The following is an 11,971-nucleotide window of genomic DNA, read 5'->3' on the forward strand; positions in this document are numbered from 1 at the left end:
CCACAACTCACCCACTTGATCCAGCTCTCGGTCTCCTCCTCGGGCAGCCGGGACACCGTGCGGGGTAAGAATCGCACCAGCTTCTCCTTGACGATGGACGAGGTCAGGGTGTCCTCCAGCTCCACCAGGCTCGCGATCACGTCGGCGATCTGCCCCGAGCCCTCCACCACCACGCAGGGGATCTTACTCTTGATGGAGGTGTTGATGGCCTGGGATCGAGGGAGAGATGTTCTCAACAACCAGAAAGCCAGCTCGGGACCGAGGTTCAAAGCCAGGGGCAGGGAACCTTTTTTCTGCCCAGGGCCATTTGGGTATTTATAACATCATTCATGGGCCATACAAAATTATCAACTTAAAAATGAGCTATGCAAAAAGCTCCTCGATTTACTGAATTTCAAGTCCCTCCTGCGGTTGCCTTGGCAGGGCCAGACCAAATGATTTCTCGGGCCGTATACCAAAGGGACGTTCCCCACCCCTGTTCTAGGTCAAGGTGGTGAGCCAGACACATCGACACGTCACCCTGCGCTTTTCTCTCTGGGGTTTTATTTTCAATCAGAAGCAAACCAAATGTTTGCTGTTGGCGCGTGGGTGGGCGGGCTCCAGGGGCTCTGTGTGTGCCTGCTCGCAGCTCGTCTCCACGCAGACGGGGTGGCAACGAAAATACACGCTGATTACGATCCTTAAGTCTCATGAGTTCATGCCAACCCTTCTCTTTGGCAGGTGGGTGGCCAAAGCCAACACTGAGTTTTCAGGCTACTCATGTCGCTGCAAATCCTCCTAAATCTTAGCTGAGGAGACAGCCTAGGCCTGTTAGGAAAACATTGTGTGGTTGGGAAAATGCTACCTACTTGCCGTAGTAAAAATAATCCATCAGGTTAGGTTAGGTGAGCCCCCAAACCCTGAAAATGCAAATTGGATGAGTGAGTTTGTTAACCAGTCTTCTAGAAAACCAAACCAAGACTCACTTTCAACGTCTCTCTTCCGCCTCCTTGGACAAAGCACACAATGGGGACCTTGCCACCATAGTTGGAATCTGGAAAACATGAACGCAGAACTTATTTCGGGGCTCATTAGAAATACTCAACGTAGAATAACCTATTTGATAAATTCTTAATGACCATCTACGGGGTTTGGTCATAATCCCACATTTAAAAATGATGATATACATATAAAAATATTTTTAACCAAATAAACTACACCTATTCTTTATTTTTAAGGAAAGACTCACCTACGTCAAGGGGGAGTGGGACAGGAGCTCCTGCCCTGTGAGCCCTGGGGTGGGGTGACACGGCTACAGGCCTCATGGACTGGACTATTTATCCCTTCATCGGCATAGATGTGTCATTGTGTCCCTAACCACTAACAGCATGGCACAGGCCATGCTGCAACTGCTTACTGGTATTTAAAGTGCTCAAGTCCGTCAATGATTTACACCTGCTAAGATGTAGTAGGCCAGGTTCCAGTCTATCCTCATGGCAGGTACACTCACTCAGTTGCATCGCCCTTCATGCTTTCCCGAGTGGGTGAAAAATGTGTACAACTACGTGTTCTCTCAAGGGGGTCTTCCTCCCTTGGGTGCCCCCTGATGCAGGTGTAAGGTTGGGAACACCCCCGGCAGGTCCCCCTGTGGAGTCCCTGGTTACATTACAGCAATCCGGTTCCAGCCCCGGACACAGCTCAGTGACAGGGAAAGAGGGGGTGTCACCTTCTGGGGCAAATAAAGGCTTTCACTCGATTGCTGTGCCCTCCCCTTATTTAGGTGGCTCTATTACATAGAAATAGCCAAGGCGCAAAGAAGCAAAGCATTCCGCTGTTAAACTCGCGGGTTGGTTTTACGGTTTCTCCACGATGCTCACTGCATTGCGCCGTGAGCTCATAGGTGCCACCGTGGGTTTTATCTGTCCTAAAGTGGTGTCTAGCAGAAGGGGCAGCAGGCTTCCTGTCCTGGCACAGCAGAGGGGCACAGGGCAGCGAGTGTCCTCGCTCGGGGACGCTGAAGGGCACCGTCACAGGGATCCTGGCCAAGCATTCCTAGCGTGCTGAAGAAAGAAGAGAAACAGCAGCTCTTCTCTGGCAAGAGGACGCCTGGTTGGGCGGGTTCGCGGCGCTTCGCTCGTTAACGGGCAGCCACTGCGTCGGTGCTGCTGCGGCCGCTTGTGGTCGCGTCTGTCCAGCGTCCCGCGCCCTGAGCCCTCACCTTGGATGGTGCGCTCGGAGATGTACTTCTCCAGCTGGTTGCGGAGCTTCGCCTCCACCGTGGGATGCCCGTGGCAGCCGTTGTCCACCAGCAGCAGGTGGGTGTGGTTGTTGTCCAGGATGTACAGCGGGTCCCTCTTGAAGTCGTCCATGATGTACTGAGCTGAGAAGTAGCCCTGGGAAGCACACAGAAGCCGCTCTTTGAGATTCTTCTGTGTGTCGGCCAAGATGCGCGGTGACATTTTTATAGGCTTCTAGGAAGGCTAACCCTTTGGGTTCAACTACACCGATGCCTCCTCCCAGAGTCCTAAGTTGGGAACGTCTTAGAGATCTTACAGTTCAGGCCTTCATTTCAGTACGAAGAAATGAAGGCTCGAAATGGGTGGGTCACTTACAGAAGTGACCAGTGACAGTGCAAGGATCAGATTCCCAATCCAGTTCTTGCTCCATCACGAGTGCTCTTTTGAATAAATATATTGAAACTGATAGCATTCAGGAAAGAATAGCACATATATACCTAAATATATACACACACACACACACACACACACACACATGTATATATGCATATCCAGATGCGCACACATATATATTCACACGTATATACATATACACACACACATATATTTGAGGTGGACATTGATATGTACACATGCATATTTGTTTGCAATCTATCACATGGCAAGACCTATGCCAGGGTCTAGGGATTAGAAAATGAATATGTTTTTGTTTTTTAATTGTCACCTGAGGATGTTTCCATTGATTTTCTAGAAAGAGTAGAAGGGAGGAGCAGAGAGAGAGAGAGAGAAACATCTATTGGTGACCTCCTGTAAGCACCTGAGACATAGGGATCGAACCCGCAACCTAGGTACGTACCCTGACTGGGTGTCAGACCTGCAAGCTTTTGGAGTACGGGACAACGCTCCAACCCACTGAGCCACCCGGTCACAGCTGGCGGGAACGGGTTTTAATGAACCAAACACATCCGTTGGCAACTCCTCCCCAGGAGTTCTTTGTTTTTCATTCCTGAGGTCCCAAAGGCCTTCCCTGCAAGGCCAACTTTCCCACGAGTTGACTCCATCCCAACGTTCAGGCCAGAGCCCCACGCCATGGCCTCTCTCCCTCGTGACCTCACAGGCCTCCTCCCGTCCCGCTCGTACCTCAACATCGCAGCTCCTGATGAGGGTGTCCCTGTTGGAGACCATGCCCCAGGCCGCTATGCCGATGGCCACGATGTTCTCCTCCGAGTTCCTGCTGATGGTGTTGTCTCTCACCACCTCCCCGATGAACTTCATCAGGCCGTAGTGGGTGCCTCCAGTGAGGATCCAAGCGCCTGCCACCGAGGGAGAAAGCAAAGGCTCAGCCAGCTCTCAGGAAGGCCCCTGTCCTGTGCTCACTGCTGGCAACACCCCCCTTTCAAATGAGGCCACGGGAAGCCACGTAGCATCCATGTGGCCCACGCAGAGTTCAAGGGGACCCCCTTCCCAGCCCCAGCCCCTCCCTGCATCTCAGCAGATGCTCCAGGCCAGGGGTGTTGTCATGATGCCTACAGCTTACTCTCGGATGATTAAAAAAATCATAATATGTAGATATTTATGGAAAGAGAATTGTGGGGAAATGTTAGTAATTGGTGAGTGTAAGTGAAGAGTTATAAACGCTCATTTTATTATTCTTGTAACTCTTCTGAAGGAATTTTCATAATAAAAAGTTAAAAAGAAAAAAACGCAGCCCTGGCGGGTGTGGCTCAGTTGCTCAGGTGTCCTCCCCGTCCACCAAAAGGGCGCTGGTTTGATTTCCAGCCGGGACACGTGCCTGGATTGCGGGCTGGATGCCCCGTGGCGGGTGCGTGGGGTGCGGCTGGGGAAGGCGGGCGGCTCGTCGGTGATTCTTTTTTGCTCTCCCCCCTCCCTTCCTCTCTCCGTAAAAATCAATAAAAATATTTTTTTAAAAAGAAAAAATGCGAAGCTGATATTTCAAGTAACAAGGCAGTTATTTGTCTCGATCTCTGCCAAACCCTCACAGGTGCTCACGACCAGGCACGGGGGTTATTTCCAAAAGCACATCCTTGATGTAAAGAGCAAACGAATTAAACGTCCCTGGTTGGTTTGCCAGGATATTCTGGGTACAACTTTATATGTAGAAATAAGGAAAGGAAAAGCTTAGATGATGCAAAGAAGCATTAAATGACCCACAAGGAAGCACCTTGAGGCTGATTTTAAAGCGACTCTGTGAGCCGCCCCACTCCCGCCTGCCAGAGCTCCCTGCCCGCTCCTTTGAGGTTCTCGCATTTTATAAGATCGTGGTCGGTCATCCGGCTCCAGAGCATCCGGACTCCGCGCAGGAGAACCCGCTCCGTGCCCGAGGACCTTGCACGGCGGGATGGGCCCCGGGCGCCCTCCCACGCGGGCCCCGCGCACCCTTGGACTGTGCGATGTAGATCAGGCGGCTGAAGATCTTGCGCATGCGTGGCTTCAGGGCGAAGTTCTTGGCGCCTCCGGTCACCGAGATGACCAGGTTGGGCGTTTTCAGGTGCCAGTGCTGGGTCAGCAGCTCGTAGAGGATTTTGGCGTCGGTGTCGCAGGACAAGCGGATGTACTGTGGGAAGAGGGAACGCGGCAGGGTGGGCCCGTGGAGGGAGCTAAGGCGGGTCCCCACGGGGAAGTGCTAGGGGAGCCGTAGGCTGGGGGCATGTGGGTGCCACCAAAGGGCCCCCCAAGCCATGCTGGAGGACTTGGGGCTTTATCTAAAGGCAGCAGGGGCACCTGGGAGGTGTTTCCAGCAGTGCGGACACAGGTCGGGGTTCCCGTTGTGTTTTAGGGTGTCCTCCGGGGGTAGAGGTGACTGCCAATTGAGGAGCAGGGCTGAGGGAGGGGAGCTGTGCGGGCCCCTCCCGGGGAGCGGGGTCACCTTCCAGGGCTGCGGCGAAGGGGCTTAGGGGCGCGAGGAGTCAAGGCCCAGGCTTCCCGCTGCCTCTGAATGTCACTGCCTGTTCTGTCACTGAGGCAGGGGACTCGGGAGGGTTCAAGGAGAGGCTGAGACGTCGTTGTGAGATTGCAGTGTGGGGTGCGGTGGGTGTGTGCAGGCCTCATTCGGGGCCTTGTGCGTGCTCGAGAAAGCCACGTGCCAAAACAGGATGATTCACACAAGTGTCATCGGTCCTCCTGCAGCAGTGAGTCAGCGTGGGTGTCACCGGAGCGCCCGAGGTGTGCGCAGACAGGCCGCCGGGTGACCAGCCGGCCACCATCGGAGTTTTCCGGTTGCGCATAACCCAGTCACAGCTTTCACACTTTTGCTCGGATTAGCTTTTTCTGTGACCGCGTCTGGGCCGCCCGCCCATCTCTCCCGCCTCCGTCCTATGAGCCAGTTGGAGGTAACTGGAGGCACCTGAGCTGTGTCAGCCTCGGAATTAACTGGTTAAGAGCAGGAAACCACGGCTCACCTTCCCTTTCTTCCCCAGGGTCTCGAACTGGATATCCCCGAAGGCATCCGTGGGGAACTCCTTGGTGTGCTTCTTGTAGTTCCACTTCTCGTGCTGGTTGACCTGGGTGCCTTCGACGTGCTGGCTCTGGGCGTAGCCGCACTTGCACACGGTTTCCCTGGGTGGGAAGACGTGTGGAGAGAAAAGGATGCATCAACCTGCTTAAGGAGCCCGTCACGCTTTTTCAAATACACCGCACGTTATTAGCTTAAACGATCACAAAAGGAGGGTTGACGGTCATGTTTTATTTAGACTCTTTCCAGCACCTCAGGTGGTTGTTTAGAAACTATCTTGGGCCTGGCTGGTGTGGCTCAGTGGTTAGAGTACCGTCCTGCGCACCAAAGGGTTGCAGGTTTGATCCGGGGCCCCAGTTGGGGTTTGTACGAAGGCAACCGATCGATGTGTCTCTCTCCTCCCCCCAACCTCCGTTCCACTATCTCTAAAAATCAATGCAGGGAAAGGAGGAAATGATCTTGGTGTTTTCTCTCTGCTGTCTAATTGTCCACCCACCAAAAAGCTGGCTCTGTGCTGAGAGCCGGGGCCTGAGGAGAGCAGACCTGCCCTCCTGGAGTCTAGCCGCTGCCGAAGTAGCCGTGGGGTTATTATGGGAACAGGTCCGACGGATCTGGAGACTATATATTCAGCTTCCCTCGTGGTTCACAGCACGCAGGAGCCCTGGGTGAGTCTCAGGGACACGCTGCCAACCCTGCCTGCTTGCCCAGCAGGTGCCCAGCGCGTTCCCGAATTTACAGGACCATGGTTTCCCCCGTACCGGGCATCAACCAGCTGCTTGGGGGACTTTCAATAATTTGGGCTGGAGAGGGTCAGCTGTGCAATGAATGAGCACTAGCTCTTCCCACGAAAAGTGCAGTAGAACTGAACTGAACCGTCTGCTAAATGGTCCGTGTGCAGGGCAGGAAATGGCAGAGAGTGGCAAGACGGGCGGGGGGTGGCACAGGGATCGAAAGCCCACTCGGAGTCGGCCTGGGCTGAGCTCCGGGCATCCGCACATCGGCTGGCACTGGGCGGGACTCCTGCCCTCAGGTTGCTGGTGCCCTCTCGGGAGTGGCTGAGGACCACAGCTGGTTGCCAGCGGGCATGTCCCAGCACCACCCCCTCCGCGGGGCTTGCCAAGGGGGCTGGAAGCGAGCCAGGCGTCGGCTGGACCTGGCGCGTGGGGCGGCCGATGCCTGCTGGTTAGGGGGTGCCAGACATGCAAATCGAGGCGTGGCAAAGGCAGTGGCAATGCAAAAGAAGCAAAAAGGCACTAAAACAAACAAACAAAACCTAAAAACACATCCATGACCACTCGGCTCCCCTGTCCAGGCTGCGTTGTCTCCTGAGGACCCTGGTCTCCTGATAGATGAACAACCCCAGGGAAAACTCTCACATGGCAAAGCCAGGCCCCGGAGGCACCGCTCGCCCTCCTCCGGGCTCCCTCTGCCTGCCCCTCCCACCCGAGTCTCCCTTTCCCTCCCCCACCGGCCTTCAGAGGAGACTCAGAAGGGTGCTACGAATTCCAGGGGGCCAAGGAGAACAGAGATCTGTCCCAAGAGGCGGGAAAGCAATGGCAGGTCATCGACTGTGACTCTCCCACAGCTCCCCTCCCTCAGCCCCGTTCCCCGGTCTGTAGTCACTTCCACCCCTGCAGGAGGCCCTAAAACACACGGGAACCCTAAAACATCCTGTGTCTGCGCTGCGAAAAACACCTCCCAGGTGCCCCGCTGCCTTCAGAATAAAGCCCCAAGTTATCCAGCTGGCTCGGAGGACCCTTTGGTGGCACCCACATGCCCCCCCCCCCCGCCTACTGCTCCCCTTCCACTCCCCCGTGGGGACCCTCCTTGGCTGGGTCCCGTAGGAGCAGGTAAGCGCGCTCACCCCTGGTGGCCAGGAGAGCACCTGCCCACCCTGCCGCGTTCCCTCTTCCCACACTGCATCCGACTGTCCTGCGACCCCGACGCCGAAACCCTCTGTGAGCTGCCAGCCCAGCACTGGCCCCCGAAAACGCCCAACCTGGTCATCGCCCTGGCAGGTGGCGCCAAGAACTTCACCCCGAAGCCACGCGTGCCAAGACCTTCAGCCGCCTGATCTACATCGCACCGTCCACAGGCATGCTCGGCCCCTGCAGGGAAAGGCCCAAAGCCTGCGGGCGGCGGGGAGCCAGCGGGACGGCGAGCATGCATGGGCACGGTCGCCGGCGGACCGCTCGAGAGCGGCAACATGCATCGCCACGGCCGCTCGGGTGGGCCCCCTGGCTCGTGGCAGAGCTGAAGGGGGCGACGGCCTCTCTTGGAGCCTTTACCAAAGCTAAAAATATAAAGCCAAATGATTTCGCCCCAGGGACCGGCTTCAAGCCCCTTGCCAAACTCCTCCTGCTCGCGCACCACTTCTGAGAACTGGAAGATGAGAAGAACTTTAATAACGAACTCGCGAGCGTTTGTGTGTCTGTCGAAACGGTGGTTAATAATTGACTTTCGAACATGGAAGCAGATGCGGAGGGAAAACGGTTGCTTACGTGGCCTTAGAGTCTTTGGTAAAGAAGACACACTCCCGTTTCTTAAAATTTTCTTGAATAAAGTTCACCAAGTCCTTTGGAGAAAGAACATCGGACAGCACGTTACTGATTCACTCTCCCCCGGCTGCGACTGACGATCACTAAACGGGGCCTGCGCTTCCCTCGAGGCTCTAAGAATTTGCTACCTAGTCATGGCATCCTCACCGGGTCAGGCTTCTAGAGTGCACAACGTTTTTAAAAAGGCATTTGTTTAAATTTCTGTAACTAAATGTGAATTTTTCTAAAAATTACTTGGGGTTATCTTGTAAGAAATGTCGTTATACACAGACAAATTCTATTTTTCCAACTCTAAGGCTACGGGGAGGGGGCGGGAATCTAAGCATTTGTTGATAGTTTAGCACAAAGAATGCAGAACTGCAGACTCCATCCCTCTCCCGCTTGCTTCTTGGGAGGAGACATATTCCAAAACCTCGGTCCATAGCTGCGTCCGCTCCCCCAGGGGAGGGCTGTACGGCGTCCCCGGGGCCTGGCTCTGACGAGCAACCAAAAGACTTTATGAGCTGTGCACGGGCTTCCCTCCAATTGGCAGAAGCAAACTTTGGAAACAGATGAAAAATACTTAGAAAATACCTACGCTCCTCAAAGTGGGAGGAGACGTTTGCAACAGCTGTTAATCATAGGATCGGTAAACGGAACATCTGAAGAGCCGTAAACCGCTAAGAATGACAGACAACCGCGTGGGAAAGCGGCCAAGGCTTGAGCGGCGTTGGATAAAAGAAGATACACAAACACCCCGTGAAGGTGAGGAAAGAAACGCAGCCCCTCCGGCATCATTTAGCAACTTACTGAGGCTGCAGTAACTACCTTGAACGAGGATCCTTGAGAAACGACCCAGAAAAAAAGAAAATGCATCTCCACTCGACAGAATCAACCCACGGGACAATATCCTAGGTGTTCGGATATCATCTTTCTAAAGAAGGGGCATCGGTCCCCAAAGGGCCCTGATGGCCGAGGCGACGCTTTCCGACGCGAGGGTGGCGGGCCGGGCGCCCGACTCACGCTTTCGCTGTAGGACACGTCTGTGCTCCGGGACATGCTGGAGTACAGGGTCCGCGTGCTGTCCAGCGTGCCGTTCCTCCTGCTCCTCATGCTGAGCCGGGCGCCCTCGAACGACATCTGTTCTCCTGTGGAGAGCGGGGCGGAGGCGCGGGGTTGGGGTCACGGGCAGGAAAGGGGTGCGCTGAGAGCTTCATCGCACGGGCCCTCCGCCCTCCCTGCCCTGCCCTGCCCTTTGCGAGCGCCCAGGCCCCGCTCCCAGCCCCAAGGGGCTCCTCTCAGCCGGAGGATGGGGCTGTCGGGTTGGGGAGAGGAATCCTGGCCCTTGAAAGGGGAGAAGGACCTTGGCAGAGGGGGGTGGGAGGGCCCCCTGAGACTCGGAGCAGCCGTGGGCCCCAGGGGCCTGGCTGTACCCTCCCAGGATCGGGAGCCTTCCGTTCGCTTGGGCATCGCAGGAGCCTCCTCGGCTGCCATGGAGACACCACCCGGCTGCCTTCAGGCTCTTCTCACGCTCAGACCCTCCCCTCCCACGCAGCAGGATCCCTCTGTCCCCCCATCTCCCAGAGACCATGTCCCAGGCGGCAGACAAACCCCACGATATCCCTGTGCCGTTGGCAGACACAGTAAACACGTCTCTGGGATGAAGGCATCATCCTTCCTGTGCCCCGTCTCCCCCAGTCTCTCCTGGCACCACGCTCCCCGGAGACCCCAGACACCCCCTCTGCCACCTCCACCTCCTTCCCCCCTCCAGCCTCTCCAGGCCCCACAGCTGCCTCCCTCCCCAGCCGCTTGCTCCCCTCCCATGGGCCTGCGCCTCACGTGGGCCCCCCTTTCCCATCTGCAGCCCCACCCTCGGGCTGGAGCCCTCTTCCCAGCCCCCCCTTCTGCTTATCTCCTGTTCATCCTCTCTCGAGAGTCGTTTCTTCAGCAAGGCGCCCTGTGACGCCCAGGCTGGCCCAGGGGCCCGGCCACCCCCTCTCCGCCCGGCCGTGGCCATCCCGATTCGTGTCGTGAGCCCTGTGGCTGCCAGCTTGCTGAGGTCAGGGACCAGGTCGGTCTGGTTCGGCACCGCCTTCCCGAGGCCTGGGGGAGCGCGCAGCAGCTCTGTTCCAACACTTACTGAGCAAACCATTTAATGGAATAAATACCCCCCCACCTTCCAAAGCCTCCTTCAGTTGGCAGGCTAATTCCACATGCCCGGGGTGGAAAGGCCTGCGGGCCACGCTCGGCCACGCCGTTCCCAAGGCCTCAGCCACGTGGCTCGATGCCTGCGTCCAGATTGCCTGCCGGGCCGGGCCAGCCTCCGACTCCCCCACCCCAGGGACACTGGGAGCCTCTCCCCGGCTGGTTAAAACCAGGAGCCTCCTTTTACTCCAGCCCCCAGGCATTCCGGAGGGCGGCTCGGAGGATTAATTGGTGCTTTACATACATTATTGTGAAACCGCAGATCAATTCTGCAGGGTCTCCGCTCCCATCCCCACACGCAGACTGCTTCTAAGTGGGGCGCCACCGGGCAGGAGGTGGCTTCATTTGCCTCGCAGGGGGAGTGCAGTTTGCTTTCCCATCACATTCAGTCCAGCGGGGGGGGGGGGGGGGGGCAAGGGGAGCAGCAAGCTGCCCGACCTGGCGTCTTAGGCGCCTTCACTGGGCGCCGGCTTCTGGCTCTCGGAGGCCAGTGGGTGTTCCCGTGGACTGGTTTACGACGCCTCGCGCAGCAGGTCTTCCAGGTCTACCGCCACCAGCCAGCCAAACACACTCAGGAGTGATGGCTGCGAAGGAAGCTGGGGCCCTCGAAGAAGGGGCCCGGGACCGAGGGGGAAGGTCAGAGGGGCCCGGGGCGGGGTCTGGAGAGAGGAGGGGGTCCTCAGCAGACTCCCGCGAACCTCCAGGAAGGGGGAGTGAACCAGGAAAGTAGGGTGGCAGCCAGGAGGGGGGAGGAGGTGAAAGTGGCGCCCAGGCACCCATGCTAGAGAAAAGTGATAAAGGCACCCCCCCCAGGTAGAACCGTCCAAAACCCAGCAGAAAAACGCACCAAGGGCCAAAATCCGAATCTACCCGAGGAGGAAACACAAACGGCTAATAAACACGAAAGCGCGCTCAGTCCCCCCCCCCCCCATAATGAAACAATAAGAGTCCAACAGCGAAATGCCCGGAGGAGAGGCTTCAGGTGACAGTCTGGCTGTCGGGAAGGTGACGAAGCGGGGACTCTCCTCTGACTAAGTGGCGGCAAAATCACTTCACTGCCTGGGAAGCAATGTGGCGATAACATAGCGAGACATTTAAATGTTGTCGTTGTTGACCCCGTGCATTGGCTTGGGGACTCTAGATAAAAGAAATCAGTAGAAACACAGCAAATGCACTCAGAAGAGGCTCCCTGCTGTTATTTATAGCGGGGACGACTGGAAATAACCTAAATTTCTATCCATAGGAGAACATTCCACCCAAAAGAAGCAGGAGGGTGGTGCCAGGAACGGGGTGCACTTTAACGGCATGGAAAGACCGCTCTGATTCGTTGTGAAGGGGGGAGGGCAGGAGGGAGAAAGCCCCCTGGCTGGGAGCTCTGGCTTTAGACAGCGAGCTCGGGTTCGGCCACCAGCCCTGCGACCTCCAGTGAGACCGGCACCCTCCCGCTTCCTTAGGCAGGGGGCTCATCGGCTGGCACGTGCCCTCGGGGTGGCAGCTGTGGCTACAGGGGACCCCGATGTGCTGTGCACAAGGTGTGTGCG

The 11,971-nt window shown here is 56.6% G+C and overlaps 1 protein-coding gene across 1 annotated transcript in view; it reads right to left on the minus strand.

Moving 5' to 3' along the window:
- TRPM8 (transient receptor potential cation channel subfamily M member 8) overlaps positions 1-9,365 on the minus strand; it is a 34,919-nt gene extending 25,554 nt beyond the window's left edge. The window contains exons 1-8 of the mRNA XM_016204624.2: positions 9,249-9,365; positions 8,190-8,263; positions 5,636-5,792; positions 4,614-4,791; positions 3,357-3,529; positions 2,198-2,372; positions 966-1,033; positions 12-209 (exon numbers count right to left, since the gene is read on the minus strand). Of these exons, the coding sequence (XP_016060110.2) occupies positions 12-209; positions 966-1,033; positions 2,198-2,372; positions 3,357-3,529; positions 4,614-4,791; positions 5,636-5,792; positions 8,190-8,263; positions 9,249-9,365 (1,140 nt within the window). The remainder of the gene's footprint in view (positions 1-11; positions 210-965; positions 1,034-2,197; positions 2,373-3,356; positions 3,530-4,613; positions 4,792-5,635; positions 5,793-8,189; positions 8,264-9,248) is intronic.
- Between the last annotated feature and the right edge of the window lie 2,606 nt (positions 9,366-11,971).

The sequence above is a fragment of the Miniopterus natalensis genome, chromosome 8, assembly GCF_054644295.1.
Source record: "Miniopterus natalensis isolate mMinNat1 chromosome 8, mMinNat1.hap1, whole genome shotgun sequence".
NCBI classification, from domain to species: domain Eukaryota; kingdom Metazoa; phylum Chordata; class Mammalia; order Chiroptera; family Miniopteridae; genus Miniopterus; species Miniopterus natalensis.